The sequence below is a fragment of the Taudactylus pleione genome, unplaced genomic scaffold, assembly GCF_031769625.1.
Source record: "Taudactylus pleione unplaced genomic scaffold, aTauple2 ptg000141l, whole genome shotgun sequence".
Lineage (NCBI taxonomy): Eukaryota > Metazoa > Chordata > Amphibia > Anura > Myobatrachidae > Taudactylus > Taudactylus pleione.
The window spans coordinates 126,936-144,002 of record NW_028284543.1 but is presented as its reverse complement, the minus strand read 5'-3'; the positions used below and the strand labels follow the sequence as shown (position 1 = coordinate 144,002).

The 17,067-nt window shown below is 45.3% G+C and overlaps 1 protein-coding gene across 1 annotated transcript; it reads left to right on the top strand.

Moving 5' to 3' along the window:
- Window positions 1-6,558: 6,558 nt before the first annotated feature.
- On the top strand, window positions 6,559-7,636 carry LOC148522726 (C-X-C chemokine receptor type 6-like). Its single transcript, XM_088473822.1, has one exon. It carries the CDS (start codon window positions 6,620-6,622, stop codon window positions 7,634-7,636), a length of 1,017 nt encoding a protein of 338 aa, XP_088329948.1. The 5' UTR covers window positions 6,559-6,619.
- Window positions 7,637-17,067: the final 9,431 nt, after the last annotated feature.

Below are 17,067 nucleotides of genomic sequence, written 5' to 3'. Positions count from 1 at the left end.
ATGTAATGTACAGAGGTCAGCAGGTATACACCAAGCCTCACTAGTCACAGAGCAGTAATGTAATGTACAGCAGTCAGCAGGTATACACCAAGCCTCACTAGTCACAGAGCAGTAATGTAATGTACAGCGTTCAGCAGGTATACACCAAGCCTCACTAGTCACAGAGCAGTAATGTAATGTACAGCAGTCAGCAGGTATACACCAAGCCTCACTAGTCACAGAGCAGTAATGTAATGTACAGCATTCAGCAGGTATACACCAAGCCTCACTAGTCACAGAGCAGAGCAGTAATGTACAGCGTTCAGCAGGTATACACCAAGCCTCACTAGTCACAGAGCAGTAATGTAATGTACAGCGGTCAGCAGGTATACACCAAGCCTCACTAGTCACAGAGCAGTACTGTAATGTACAGGGCTCAGCAGGTATACACCAAGCCTCACTAGTCACAGAGCAGTAATGTAATGTACAGCGTTCAGCAGGTATACACCAAGCCTCACTAGTCACAGAGCAGTAATGTAATGTACAGGGCTCAGCAGGTATACACCAAGCCTCACTAGTCACAGGGCAGTAATGTAATGTACAGAGGTCAGCAGGTATACACCAAGCCTCACTAGTCACAGAGCAGTAATGTAATGTACAGAGGTCAGCAGGTATACACCAAGCCTCACTAGTCACAGAGCAGTAATGTAATGTACAGCGTTCTGCAGGTATACACCAAGCCTCACTAGTCACAGAGCAGTAATGTAATGTACAGCGGTCAGCAGGTATACACCAAGCCTCACTAGTCACAGAGCAGTACTGTAATGTACAGCGTTCAGCAGGTATACACCAAGCCTCACTAGTCACAGAGCAGTAATGTAATGTATAGAGGTCAGCAGGTATACACCAAGCCTCACTAGTCACAGAGCAGTAATGTAATGTACAGCGTTCAGCAGGTATACACCAAGCCTCACTAGTCACAGAGCAGTAATGTAATGTACAGAGGTCAGCAGGTATACACCAAGCCTCACTAGTCACAGAGCAGTAATGTAATGTACAGCAGTCAGCAGGTATACACCAAGCCTCACTAGTCACAGAGCAGTAATGTAATGTACAGCATTCAGCAGGTATACACCAAGCCTCACTAGTCACAGAGCAGAGCAGTAATGTACAGAGGTCAGCAGGTATACACCAAGCCTCACTAGTCACAGAGCAGTAATGTAATGTACAGCGTTCAGCAGGTATACACCAAGCCTCACTAGTCACAGAGCAGTAATGTAATGTACAGCATTCAGCAGGTATACACCAAGCCTCACTAGTCACAGAGCAGTACTGTAATGTACAGCGTTCAGCAGCTATACACCAAGCCTCACTAGTCACAGAGCAGTAATGTAATGTACAGCGGTCAGCAGGTATACACCAAGCCTCACTAGTCACAGAGCAGTACTGTAATGTACAGGGCTCAGCAGGTATACACCAAGCCTCACTAGTCACAGAGCAGTAATGTAATGTACAGCGTTCAGCAGGTATACACCAAGCCTCACTAGTCACAGAGCAGTAATGTAATGTACAGGGCTCAGCAGGTATACACCAAGCCTCACTAGTCACAGGGCAGTAATGTAATGTACAGAGGTCAGCAGGTATACACCAAGCCTCACTAGTCACAGAGCAGTAATGTAATGTACAGAGGTCAGCAGGTATACACCAAGCCTCACTAGTCACAGAGCAGTAATGTAATGTACAGAGGTCAGCAGGTATACACCAAGCCTCACTAGTCACAGAGCAGTAATGTAATGTACAGCGTTCAGCAGGTATACACCAAGCCTCACTAGTCACAGAGCAGTAATGTAATGTACAGCGTTCTGCAGGTATACACCAAGCCTCACTAGTCATAGAGCAGTAATGTAATGTACAGCGGTCAGCAGGTATACACCAAGCCTCACTAGTCACAGAGCAGAGCAGTAATGTAATGTACAGGGCTCAGCAGGTATACACCAAGCCTCACTAGTCACAGAGCAGTACTGTAATGTACAGCGTTCAGCAGGTATACACCAAGCCTCACTAGTCACAGAGCAGTAATGTAATGTACAGAGGTCAGCAGGTATACACCAAGCCTCACTAGTCACAGAGCAGTAATGTAATGTACAGCATTCAGCAGGTATACACCAAGCCTCACTAGTCACAGAGCAGTAATGTAATGTACAGAGGTCAGCAGGTATACACCAAGCCTCACTAGTCACAGAGCAGTAATGTAATGTACAGCATTCAGCAGGTATACACCAAGCCTCACTAGTCACAGAGCAGTAATGTAATGTAATGTACAGCGTTCAGCAGGTATACACCAAGCCTCACTAGTCATAGAGCAGAGCAGTAATGTAATGTACAGCAGTCAGCAGGTATACACCAAGCCTCACTAGTCACAGAGCACTAATGTAATTTACAGCGTTCAGCAGGTATACACCAAGCCTCACTAGTCACAGAGCAGTAATGTAATGTACAGAATTCAGCAGGTATACACCAAGCCTCACTAGTCACAGAGCAGTAATGCAATGTACAGCGGGTGGTCCGGTGTCTGGACTCGGGGTTCCCTGCATGGGCGCCGCCATGTCAGTCGGCCCATGTGACTGTACTTCTGGCCTGGGATAGGTGAGCGTCAGCTGATCGCTGTGCACCTATCAAAGGGTTCTGTGTGGTATATAGCCTGCTTCCACCTTTCTGCAAACTGCCTGAACAACGGTTGTCTCCTAGTCCCTAGTTGAGTTCCGGTCCAGGTTCCTGGCGTTCTATTTCCTCTACAGTGTGTTCCATCTCTGCCTGTATGCCGAGACCTTACTGTGATCCCTGTGCAACAGTGAGTTACCATCTGCCTGTGTGCTAAACGTGTCTCTAGTGAACCTTGTGCAACAGTGAATTACCATCTGCCTGTGTGCTAAACGTGTCTCTAGTGAAATTCATGCAACAGTGAATTACCATCTGCCTGTGTGCTAAACATGTCTCTAGTGAACCTTGTGCAAGAGTGAGTTACCATCTGCCTGTGTGCTAAACGTGTCTCTAGTGAAATTCATGCAACAGTGAATTACCATCTGCCTGTGTGCTAAACGTGTCTCTAGTGAACCTTGTGCAACAGTGAATTACCATCTGCCTGTGTGCTAAACGTGTCCCTAGTGAACTTCTTGCAACAGTGAATTACCATCTGCCTGTGTGCTAAACGTGTCTCTAGTGAACCTTGTGCAACAGTGAATTACCATCTGCCTGTGTGCTAAACGTGTCTCTAGTGAACTTCTTGCAACAGTGAGTTACCATCTGCCTGTGTGCTAAACGTGTCTCTAGTGAACCAGGTGCAACAGTTAATTACCATCTGCCTGTGTGCTAAACGAGCCCCTAGTGAACTTCATACAACAGTGAATTAACATCTGCCTGTGTGCTAAACGTGTCTCTAGTGAACCTTGTGCAACAGTGAATTACCATCTGCCTGTGTGATAAACGTGTCTCTAGTGAACCTTGTGCAACAGTGAATTACCATATGCCTGTATGCTAAACGTGTCTCTAGTGAACCTTGTGCAACAGTGAGTTACCATCTGCCTGTGTGCTAAACGTGTCTCTAGTGAACCTTGTGCAACAGTGTATTACCATCTGCCTGTGTGCTAAACGTGTCTCTAGTTAACCTTGTGCAACAGTGAGCTACCATCTGCCTGTGTGCTAAACGTGTCTCTAGTGAACCTTGTGCAACAGTGAATTACCATCTGCCAGTGTGCTAAACGTGTCTCTAGTGAACCTTGTGCAACAGTGAGTTACCATCTGCCTGTGTGCTAAACGTGTCTCTAGTGAACCTTGTGCAACAGTGAGTTACCATCTGCCTGTGTGCTAAAACGTGTCTCTAGTGAACTTCTTGCAACAGTGAGTTACCATCTGCCTGTGTGCTAAACGTGTCTCTAGTGAACTTCTTGCAACAGTGAGTTACCATCTGCCTGTGTGCTAAACGAGCCTCTAGTGAACTTCTTGCAACAGTGAGTTACCATCTGCCTGTGTGCTAAACGTGTCTCTAGTGAACCTTGTGCAACAGTGAGTTACCATCTGCCTGTGTGCTAAACGAGCCTCTAGTGAACTTCTTGCAACAGTGAGTTACCATCTGCCTGTGTGCTAAACGTGTCTCTAGTGAACCTTGTGCAACAGTGAGTTACCATCTGCCTGTGTGCTAAACGAGCCTCTAGTGAACTTCTTGCTACAGTGAGTTACCATTTGCCTGTGTGCTAAACGTGTCTCTAGTGAACTTCATGCAAGAGTGAGTTACCATCTGCCTGTGTGCTAAACGAGCCTCTAGTGAACTTCTTGCTACAGTGAGTTACCATCTGCCTGTGTGCTAAACGTGTCTCTAGTGAACTTCATGCAAGAGTGAGTTACCATCTGCCTGTGTGCTAAACGTGTCTCTAGTGAACCTTGTGCAACAGTGAATTACCATATGCCTGTATGCTAAACGTGTCTCTAGTGAACCTTGTGCAACAGTGAGTTACCATCTGCCTGTGTGCTAAACGTGTCTCTAGTAAACCTTGTGCAACAGTGTATTACCATCTGCCTGTGTGCTAAACGTGTCTCTAGTTAACCTTGTGCAACAGTGAGTTACCATCTGCCTGTGTGCTAAACGTGTCTCTAGTGAACCTTGTGCAACAGTGAATTACCATCTGCCAGTGTGCTAAACGTGTCTCTAGTGAACCTTGTGCAACAGTGAGTTACCATCTGCCTGTGTGCTAAACGTGTCTCTAGTGAACCTTGTGCAACAGTGAGTTACCATCTGCCTGTGTGCTAAAACGTGTCTCTAGTGATCTTCTTGCAACAGTGAGTTACCATCTGCCTGTGTGCTAAACGTGTCTCTAGTGAACTTCTTGCAACAGTGAGTTACCATCTGCCTGTGTGCTAAACAAGCCTCTAGTGAACTTCTTGCAACAGTGAGTTACCATCTGCCTGTGTGCTAAACGTGTCTCTAGTGAACCTTGTGCAACAGTGAGTTACCATCTGCCTGTGTGCTAAACGAGCCTCTAGTGAACTTCTTGCAACAGTGAGTTACCATCTGCCTGTGTGCTAAACGTGTCTCTAGTGAACCTTGTGCAACAGTGAGTTACCATCTGCCTGTGTGCTAAATGAGCCTCTAGTGAACTTCTTGCTACAGTGAGTTACCATTTGCCTGTGTGCTAAACGTGTCTCTAGTGAACTTCATGCAAGAGTGAGTTACCATCTGCCTGTGTGCTAAACGAGCCTCTAGTGAACTTCTTGCTACAGTGAGTTACCATCTGCCTGTGTGCTAAACGTGTCTCTAGTGAACTTCATGCAAGAGTGAGTTACCATCTGCCTGTGTGCTAAACGAGCCTCTAGTGAACTTCTTGCAACAGTGAGTTACCATCTGCCTGTGTGCTAAACGTGTCTCTAGTGAACTTCTTGCAACAGTGTATTACCATCTGCCTGTGTGCTAAACGTGTCTCTAGTGAACTTCTTGCAACAGTTAATTACCATCTGCCTGTGTGCTAAACGTGTCTCTAGTGAACCAGGTGCAACAGTTAATTACCATCTGCCTGTGTGATAAACGAGCCTCTAGTGAACTTCATACAACAGTGAGTTACCATCTGCCTGTGTGCTAAACGTGTCACTAGTGAACCAGGTGCAACAGTTAATTACCAGCTGCCTGTGTGATAAACGTGTCTCTAGTGAACCAGGTGCAACAGTTAATTACCAGCTGCCTGTGTGCTAACGAGTCTCTAGTGAACTTCATACAACAGTGAATTACCATATCTGCCTGTGTGCTAAACGTGTCACTAGTGAACTTTGTGCTACAGTATTGCCAGACTTCTTTACGTTGTTTGTGGATCACTCCACAGTGCCTTAAACCTTAGGCATCTCTTATTAGGGCCACGGTTATTTGTGTCTCCAATTCCCACTGAGCTCGGGTACCTGGTCAAAGGACCGCGACCTGCTCACAGGGTGCAGCTAAGCCCAAATCCCGATTGGAGGGGTCACTGGCGAACACCATCCTGTGGGTTAGAGGCACCATTGCCCAGGTCTCGTCAACACTCGAGAGCTGTGGATGAGGAGAACATATATCCAGGCCCCTCGCCTTCGTTTCCTCCCGCAACCCAGACCCAGAGTTTCCACTCCCCCAGGGCCAAGCGTGACAAGTTAGTTGTTGCTGTCATGACTTGCCAAGTAATACCACTTTCCCAACAAAATACTAGGTAAGACCCCCTTTCCAATGCGTCAGGGTAAGTCCTGCACCAGTGCCAGTGTGGGACTCAAGGATGATGATGTCACAGCAACAGCATCTAGGAACTATTCAATGCGTTTCATTGTTGCCAACTTCCTCCGGGATGATATTATAGTTGGTAACGATACTATTAATGAAAGTGATTTGTGTTACAGAAACGCACATCGGGCGGACCCTTAGACATAGATGGGTTTATAGAATAGATTCTCAGGGCAGAGTGCTCATTGGATTTAGACTTTTATTAGAGACTGCTCTATTTAGTGAGATATTTGCCGATTACCTCCATATTATCAATAATTGTTCAGCAGTGAGCAGTATCTAACATGTAAACCCTGTCTCTCTTACTTAAGCACAATCTTTACTGATTATCTATTTTATATTTAATGCTAGATGGACTATGAGGACCTTCTGTCTGCACTAGAGGAAAAGGAAAACAATGACACCAGTGATCCTTACCAACTCAACAGTCTCTTTGTACCTATCATTTACTCCATCACCTGTATTTTTGGATTTATTGGAAACTTGCTGGTTATAACTATGTTCCTGTTCTATGAGAAGCAGAAAACCCTGACGGACACATTTCTGGTGAACTTGGCAATTGCAGATTTCCTGTTCCTTTGTGCTCTTCCATTCCTTGCATATGAGTCTGTCCATTCCTGGGTCTTTGGTGATGTAATGTGTAAGATTACAAGAGGCATGTACAGAATAAATCTGTATACATCAATGCTAACACTTACTGCTATCACTTTCTACAGATTTATTTCTATTACTAAAGTTACTAAGGCGAGCAAATATCAAGTCTATAAAGAGAGATGGGGAAATGGCATGTGTGCTATGATTTGGATGTTCTCAATCTTTCTTGCAGTCCCACAGTATAAATACAGCAAGGTAACTATACACCATACTTGCATTGAGGACTATAGCACCCCCCACATTGAGCTGGTCGTTCAGTCATTTCAAATGGCAATTGGGTTTTTAGTGCCATTGTCAGCAATGATCATTTGTTATACTTTTATCATAAAAACTTTAATAAATGCCAATAGTACACAAAAGAAAAAGTCAATGAGAATAATTTTCATATTAGTGGTAGTTTTTATTGCTACCCAGCTGCCATATAATTCATTTCTTTTAACATATGTACTGGCCAAGACATTGAGCAATAACACACACTTCGTTAGAGCGCTGATTATAACAGAAGCTATGGCATTCATGCACGCTTGTTTTAACCCAGTTTTATATTTTTTCATTGGCACAAAATTTAGAAACAATTTTTGGAAAATCTTGAAAGGTTTAGGGTTAACCAAACAACATGAGGAATACTCTAATAATTTTAGGATAACCGATGGAGATTCCAAAAATATTTCTGCCTCAGCTTACACAGAAGCTATAAGTATGCAACAGCTTTAAAATGAACAGATCTCTCTATCTTAAAGACACCTGGACATTGTGTATAGAAAATAATTAAAAGTTTCTTGAGCAAAATTAACACAGTAACATGGCCATTTGCATTTTGCCCAGTTTTAGTTGTTGGGAGACGTTTTGATCCATCTAGTAAGCACATCCTAAGCAGTTTCCTCAGGTTTATACACACCCCAGATTCTCCCATGGCAGCTTCCTCAGGTTTATACACATCCCAGATTCTCCCATGGCTGCTTCCTCAGCCTTATACACATCCCAGATTCTCCCATGGCAGCTTCCTCAGGTTTATACACATCCCAGATTCTCCCATGGCTGCTTCCTCAGGTCTACACACATCCCAGATTCTCCCATGGCAGCTTCCTCAGGTTTATACACATCCCAGATTCTCCCATGGCTGCTTCCTCAGCCTTATACACATCCCAGATTCTCCCATGGCAGCTTCCTCAGGTTTATATCCATCCCAGATTCTCCCATGGCTGCTTCCTCAGGTCTACACACATCCCAGATTCTCCCATGGCAGCTTCCTCAGGCTTATACACATCCCAGATTCTCCCATGGCAGCTTCCTCAGGTCTACACACATCCCAGATTCTCCCATGGCAGCTTCCTCAGGTTTATACACATCCCAGATTCTCCCATGGCAGCTTCCTCAGCCTTATACACATCCCAGATTCTCCCATGGCAGCTTCCTCCGGTTTATACACATCCCAGATTCTCCCATGGCTGCTTCCTCAGGTCTACACACATCCCAGATTCTCCCATGGCAGCTTCCTCAGGTTTATACACATCCAAGATTCTCCCATGGCAGCTTCCTCAGGTTTATATACATCCCAGATTCTCCCATGGCAGCTTCCTCAGGTTTATACACATCCCAGATTCTCCCATGGCAGCTTCCTCAGGTTTATACACATCCCAGATTCTCCCATGGCTGCTTCCTCAGCCTTATACACATCCCAGATTCTCCCATGGCAGCTTCCTCAGGTTTATATCCATCCCAGATTCTCCCATGGCTGCTTCCTCAGGTCTACACACATCCCAGATTCTCCCATGGCAGCTTCCTCAGGCTTATACACATCCCAGATTCTCCCATGGCAGCTTCCTCAGCCTTATACACATCCCAGATTCTCCCATGGCAGCTTCCTCAGGTTTATACACATCCCAGATTCTCCCATGGCAGCTTCCTCAGGTTTACACATCCCAGATTCTCCCATGGCTGCTTCCTCAGGTCTACACACATCCCAGATTCTCCCATGGCAGCTTCCTCAGGTTTATACACATCCCAGATTCTCCCATGGCAGCTTCCTCAGGTTTATACACATCCCAGATTCTCCCATGGCAGCTTCCTCAGGTTTACACATCCCAGATTCTCCCATGGCAGCTTCCTCAGCCTTATACACATCCCAGATTCTCCCATGGCAGCTTCCTCAGGTTTATATCCATCCCAGATTCTCCCATGGCAGCTTCCTCAGGTTTATACACATCCCAGATTCTCCCATGGCAGCTTCCTCAGGTTTATACACATCCCAGATTCTCCCATGGCAGCTTCCTCAGGTTTACACATCCCAGATTCTCCCATGGCAGCTTCCTCAGGTTTATACACATCCCAGATTCTCCCATGGCAGCTTCCTCAGGTTTATACACATCCCAGATTCTCCCATGGCAGCTTCCTCAGGTTTATACACATCCCAGATTCTCCCATGGCAGCTTCCTCAGGTTTATACACATCCCAGATTCTCCCATGGCAGCTTCCTCAGGTTTATACACATCCCAGATTCTCCCATGGCTGCTTCCTCAGGTTTATACACATCCCAGATTCTCCCATGGCTGCTTCCTCAGGTTTATACACATCCCAGATTCTCCCATGGCTGCTTCCTCAGGTTTAGCACTAAGGGTGGTATTTAATTGTTTTGCTCCCCTACGCGTCCGACAGGAGCTATTCAATTGTTGCTACTGTCGAGCACGATATTCTGCCAATGCTCCCTTTCAGCTCATACCTCCCAGGGAGTGCAAGTTGAAATTGGTGAAAAGTGACCTGTTGGGGTGCCCCCAAATGGCACTTTTCACGATTGTGCCCAGCACTTTGGTGATGGCCATTTTACGAGACTAAACCCGACCTTTTTGGCTGCAGTCAGTGTGATAATTGGCATCAATTGAATAGTGCGCCGCGATTTCCCATCACTTTAGACACAAGATAGGGCATGCTAAAACCATTGAATACCACCCTACGAATACTGATAATCAAAACTGGTGTGGCATAAAAGATCGTCTCTAGAAAGGTCAACAGTCAATAGGTTGACACCAAATGCTTGACATGCAACATGTTGACAGGGACAAAAGATCCACAGGGTCAATAGGCCAGCATTACGTAATGTCAACAGGTTCAAATGGTTGACACACAAACTGTTTACACATCTTTTTTTTGCGAATTAACCCTAATCCTAAATGTAACCCTTCCCTTAGTGCAGAGGTTCCCACATTCTGCCATTAGAGTCCAAATTTTAAAGATATCCATGCTTGAGCACAGGTGATTTAATTAGTACATCAGTCAATTTGATTTAACATCTGGGCACAAACATGGATATCTTTAAAATCTGGACTGTAATTGTGGAGTTTGGAACCTCTGCCGTGGTGCCTAACCTTAACCCTCCCCCTAGTGCCTAAACCTAATCCTCCTCTTAGTGCCTAACCCTAACTGCCCCCTATGGTAGCCTAACTTTAACCTTCCCCCTAGTGCCTAATCCTCCCCCTAGTGGCTAAACCTTATCCTCCTCTTAATGCCTAATCCTAATCGCCCCCTATGGCAGCCTAACTTTAACCTTCCCCTAGTGCCTAATCCTCCCCCTAGTGCTTAAACCTAATCCTCCTCTTAATGCCTAATCCTAATCGCCCCCTATGGCAGCCTAACTTTAACCTTCCCCCTAGTGCCTAACCCCAAGAATGTTGAAAAAAGACATGTCACCGATTTGTGTCTCAAACATTAGAACCTGTTGACCTTTTAACCCTATTGACATTTTTGTCAGTCGAAGTTTTGTACCTTTCAACCTTTTGTCCCTGTTGAACTGTTGACTGTCATCCCATTCATTGTCTCTCTTCTATCCGGATATCATTCTAAACATTTGTAATAAACTTGAAAACATGGGGTATCTACATAAGATTCTTAGCAAATGTATGACCAACAATGTGTGCCTATCTACCACGTCTAGGTGTATCCCTAACATTCATATTACTGGCATATTATATAAATGGCAGCTTCCTAATCTTTATACACATATCCCAGTTTCTTTCCTGCTTATTTGTGCACCTGTGATTAGGCTGAGAATTCACATAGGAATACAGTTATTCATTCTCTTGTCGGAAATGTCATAGCTTACTATTATAAGTGTAATTAGCTTTATATAGAATATTAATTGATAATCTGTGATTTGATTGGTATGTGTCTTTATAAATTCAATATGATGTAAAAACTGTAAAGCTGAATTCTCAAGATAAATACATTTGTAATACAACACGTATTAAACTGTTACAACAAACTCATCAGTGTTTTCTTTAAATCAAACATAATAATAAACTCCAAAACAATTAACGGGTGAGAGAAGCGTAAAAGGGCAATAGGCTGGGAAGAGTGGAGAAAAGTGCATTTTAGTATTATTATAGCCTATAGCAGAGGTTCCCAAACGCGGTTCTCAAGGCTCCACAACATCTCAGGATTTAGAGATATATCCATGGTTCACCAAAAGGGGCTTAATTAGTACCTCAGTCTATTTAGTTAACCACCTATGCTTAACCATGGATATCTCTAAAACCTGACCCTTGAGGACCACGTTTGGGAACCTCTGGCCTATGTGAAACCGAAAGATTGCATAAGAAAAGAGGTGTGTTAAACCTCTAGGATGGGGGCCGGCATGTATGCAAATTACTTGTGGGAGTTAGCCTATGGCAAGCAGGGGCGGGTTTGTAACAGGAACATTATATAGTGGGATAAAAGTGTGGGCCAAAGCCTCTTTGTTCCAGATTGCTCCAGGACAGGGAAGTGCATTGTGTCAGTTGTCATTTTCCTTAATAAAACTCTCTTAGTGCTTCTCCTTCTTCTCTTCTTCTCTCCTCCTTTTCCTTATTGTATTTAGTCTCTTTTCATTTACTTCATATCATTGCTTTTACTTTTCCTTTCTGTCCTCAATCAGTGTCTTTTCTGATTTCTTGTTCTGCTGGGGGTGGGTGTAGCTATGTCCTGCCTAGTAATGAGCCTCCCCAGACCCTGGTCCCTGGCTCCACAGTGTCCCCATGTTATTAGGAGCTGCAGGTGTGGTTCCCCTATTGATAGTTCTATCCCCCCTCAGGCTGCAGCAGCTTTGTGGAAGGTGTGCCAGTGTGGGGGAGGGGTGCTTCCCTTTTGTCCTTAATGCCCCTGGTCAATATCATCTTTGTGGCTGCAGTGGCTAGCACCATAGGCAAATGCAGGAGGGGTTTATGAGTGCCTTGCCTGAACCCCCCCTCAGCCCACACCATGATGACTACAATAGAAATAGCATATAATACTAAAGTTGCATGTTTTTTAGGATCCCCTCAGTGTCACAAATGAAATAACTAGCACTACAGTCCCTGTTGATCTTTTAAATGTGTCAGCCAGTAGAAAAAGTTAACAAGCCAGTAATGAATATTGTTGTGCACCAACTAGATCTGGAAAACATGCACTGTATGGGGTGCACTGATATGGATCACCTATTGGATCAATTATTAATACTGGATAATACACCATCCAGTACATAAGGGGACCAATCTGTGCATCTATGTCCAGGACAGAGCATGGTTTCTTTTTCTGCCCTCTCCCAGATTCCCCAACTTGCTCATATGATCTGTAAAGGAGCCGGCACATGAAATAAAAAGATTCAGCTCAGACAGGATGGCTCTACTTCTACATATAATTACTTACTGTGTCTGCTGGTCCTGTATATGCCAGAATTATATCATTCAGTACATTCGTATGATGTATTTTATAGCTGGTCTGTGCTGATTATGGCTCTTAATGGTAGAAAACAGTTGCAGCAAACAGTGTCAGTATTATGCTGGGCATTGAGGTATCATTGGGGGAATAGAATGCTTTAGTGATGCGTTATCTGACAGTAAGGGGTAATGGCTTTGACACTGCTTTAGTTATCTATAGCACCTAAGATCTAGCTTTTATCTCCTTTGAATCATTATTATCAGCCAATAGAGGAGATTGTATTATATACTGTATTCTGAGCATTTAACTTACAAAATAGACAGAATACATGTGCTACAGTGAATTTCTACAGGGTGCACAGCTTATTATTGCAATCACTGCCCCAAGCAGCTATCACCGGGAAGCTCCATTCTCAGCTATGCTCCTACTTCCACAAATATACATTGCTGGAGGTCACGCAGCCTTCGCGTCCTGCCTATGAGGGGTACAACGCGTGCAAAGCAGCTAGTTCAGTTCGTCAGGGCTAACAGCAGGCGTCTGGGGAAAATGCTTCGCCTTTAATAATTCCACATTAAAATGTTGTTTTCGTCACCTCTGCTTGCGATGTGGTGGCAATCACCCAGTTGCCAAGTGTTTCAAGGGGGGTGCCCAGCAGCAGCCTGCACAGCCAGCAAAAGGCACAAGTGCTAAGTAAAGTTCCATCCCCTGTCCGTGTCACAGCGATAGCAAAATGGTTGAGTTGGTACCCGGTTCTGCAGGACGCAGAATTTTCGTTAAAAGGCTTCAGTTTTGGTTTTCGTTTACCTATTTGCAGGGATGTCGACACATATTCGCCTAGAAATTTGAAGTCTGCCTTTGAATTGCCTCACATTCTTAGGGAAAAAGTGGCTGGCGAGGTTAGCGCAGGCGCATTGCTGGGCCTTTTGCAGAACCCCCATTAGGGATCTTGTGAATTCCCCGGTGGGAGTGGTTCCCAAGAAAATTCCAGGAAAATAAGGGCTCATGCAACATCTGTCTTATCCGCCAGGCTCGTCAGTAAATTATGCCATACCAGTTGAGGTTTCCTCGGTGGTGTACCAGTCTTTTGACGATGCTTTGGACGTCATTAGGTGTTATGGTCCGGGCGCACTGATGGCTAAGATAGATGTTGAGTCAGCTTTTCGTCTACTTCCTTTGCACCCAGAGTCATTCCAGTTTATGGGTTTTTAGCTTGGACAACGGATATTGCATAGACAAATGCTTGCCTATGGGGTGTTCTGTGTCCTGTGCGTTTTTCGAGCATTTTAGCACCTTCCTACACTGGTGCGCGGAATTTATTTATTTAATTTTTGCGGTAGTCATGGAATAGCCCACTATCTCAATGACTTTCTGTGTGTCGGCCCTTCCGGTTCAGGCAGATGCAGTTATCTTTTGTTTTCTTTACGAGCGCTGTTTTTTCATTTGGAGTTCCCGTTGCTGTGGACAAAACGGAGGGCCCTTCCCCTTGTCATTCCTGGGTATCGAGATCTGTACCTCGGTGGGTTCTTGTCGCATTCCTCTCGATAAGCCTGTCAAGTAATGCCATAGCGGAATGCACGGCTTCCAGTAGAATTACCCTGCGGCAGGCGCAATCCCTCCTGGGCCTGTAAAGTAATTCCAATGGGCAGAGCTTTTTCACGTAAATTGGAAAGGGCCACGGCTGGTGTCACTAACCGAGACATTTGCTACGTTTATCCTCAGAGATTAAGCAGGACCTCTCTGTCTGGGTCTCGTTTCTTCAGGATTTTAATGGCGTTCGGTTGTGGATGTCTCCAGCCGCTGACAATTTGCAGCTGCAGCTGTTCACCGATGCAGCAGGCACCACGGGGTTCGGATGTTACCTTGATGGCTCCTGGTGCGTTGGCCGTTGGCTGGAAGAATGGGTGGGAAAGGGTTTGACTAAGGACTTACTCCTTCTCAAACTCTTTCCCATAATGGTTTCCTTGGAAATCTGGGGGGAATGGTTACGCAATCGCAGCATCATTATCAGGTGGGACAACCTGGGCATGGTCCATGCGATACAATCAGCAACATGCGGCTTCCCTGCTGGTTTTGCGCTTGCTAGCGCAGCTGTGCTCACATGTTTGCGCTGTAACATCATGTTTAAGGCAAGACACGTTCCTGGGGTGGAGAATGAGATAGACGATGCGTTATCACGTTTCCAGTGGGCTAGGTCCCGATCTGTGGCCCTGGTGCTGACGTTGTGCTTTGCCCCTCTTATGTTTGGCAGGTGATCGAGCCGGCATGGAGGGCTAAGCAGAACAGTCTTTAGCCCCCTCCACGTTGCGAGCATATCGGCAGGCATGGAATGAATGGGAAGATTATTCCCGTAGCAGCAAACAGGCAGGTAAGAGTCAGCATCGTTCGATGCTTTCTTTTATTTGGAGTCTCCGTTTGGCTGGCAGATCCAGGGCTTCTGTTGCGCGCTCTTTGGGGGGCATTGCATTTTAATTGAAGGGCCAACCTGACTTTACTAAAAGTTTTCTGATAGTGAAGGCTTTAAAGGGTTGGGCACGGGTCTCCCGGCCAGTAGCTGACCGTAGGAGACCTGTGGACGCTCATCTGCTTCCGGCAGTATTAGGGGCGGTTCTCGGAGTGGCTCTTACTGCGTATGAGGCGGTCCTGATTCAAGTGGTGTTTTCGGAGGCTTTTCACGGCACCTTGAGGGTATCGGAGCTGGTGGCATCATCCAAATGGGTTGATGCCGCCATGCTCCTCTCGGATATCCTGGTCAGTGAGAGGTCTGTTCTCTGTAGGATTCGGCAGTCGAAGACCGACCAGACTGGTAGGGGTAGGTGGATCTCGTTGGGTCCATCTAGGGACGAACAGATCTGCCCCGTGGCACTAGCTATGCGGTATGAGTTATTGCGGCCGGATGTTCCTGGTTCATGACTCATGCATATGGACAGGACTCCGCTTACCAAATACCAGTTTGGTTGGTTTTTGAAGAGGTGTGTATCAGTTTTAGGCCTCCCGCCTCAAGATTTTGGTACACACTCGTTTCTGATCGGAGCCGCAACTTCGGCGGCAGCTGCGGGTTTCTCGGCATCAGAAATTAAGGCCCTAGGACATTGGAAATCGGATAGTTATAAAGGTTACATTCGACCTAGGCATGAAGGCCCTTTGTTTAAAGTCATTTCACAGTCTGTTCCGGTTACGTTTATATTTTATGCTTGCCTGGTTTTTGTCTTGTCTCATGTACTGTCCTGTCTTGTCTGTTACCCCTGTCCGTCCTACTCGGGATTAGCTACTCGCCATTGCTGGCAATGGGAGTCTTGAGGGATTTTACAATTTTTACCTGAACTGACGGATTCAATTCGGCTATTCTCAATCATTTAATTAGGCCATAGTCCATCCCTCAGCAGGTTTTTATTTTACCTCTTGCCGAGTTCACCTGTTTTTTCCCAATTCCCCCCCACCCATTCTTCCCCTTTGTGTCTTCTGTTTGTCTCAGCCACTTCAAATAGTAAAGTCGGCGACCAATAGAAAATTTTCTTTTTGGCAGATACTCACTTATGTTCTATCAGATCCCACTAATACACCATAAAATTTTATTGTTTTATGACAATTACTAATTTTTTATTTACTGCTTTCCTCCACCTTTAGGATTGCTCTTTGACACGCAGGACATTTGGGTTATAGGCCACTCATATATTTTCTGGGCTGCTAGGTTTGAGTTCAGATCAAGCTCCAATTTTTGAATATTCAGCTAGGGTCCGTTGGATAGGTTCCAGAGGTTTGAGATGGCATTCCTTTTGTCCTAAACTGTTAGAGTATGCAAGGCTTTTTGGTAGGCCACGTATTTTGGTGGCTTATTTAGGAGGCAACGACTTAGGGCAGAGGTCCACTGTAGAATTACGAGTTGATATTGTCAACGATTTGGCGAGGGTGCTATCGGCCTGGCCCTTGTGTAAATTAATTTGGTCTTGCATTGTACCTCGACAGGTCTGGCGTGGGGTTAGGAGTTTTCCTGCTAATGACGAAGCTAGGAAGAAACTTAATTTCGCAGTTGCCTAATTTGTGATGGCCAATTATGGCCGTTTCATTTACCATAATAACATTCAATTTCGATTTAGTTATATGTATAGACCTGATGGAGTTCATTTAACAGAGGAGGGTGTGTCATTGTTTATTGGGGATCTTTTTGAGGAGTTGGCGTTATTGGGGTAGTACTTGGTATGGTGGCGGTGCGGCGGTTCTATAAGCTGAACCTTGCTGTGGCGGGAAAGAACGGCAGTTCACCAGTCCAGGTGCAATTATGATTTAAGGGCGCTCCCTTCGTTGACTGGTAGTTGGCTGTACCAACCTAACGGGGGGCAGTATCATCACCTAAACGGGTGGGTAGTCAAGTTAGAGGGTGAGCGTTACCTTTTGTGTTTGACATGGTTTACATGGTTATGTGTATGCACTCTGGGCGATCTACGCCTGCTATGTCTTTTGTTGTTTGTGTGTGGGCATAG

Coding starts and splice junctions, on each gene's coding strand:
- LOC148522726 (XM_088473822.1), top strand. CDS start 6,620: ATGGACTATGAGGACCTTCTGTCTGCACTAGAGGAAAAGGAAAACAAT.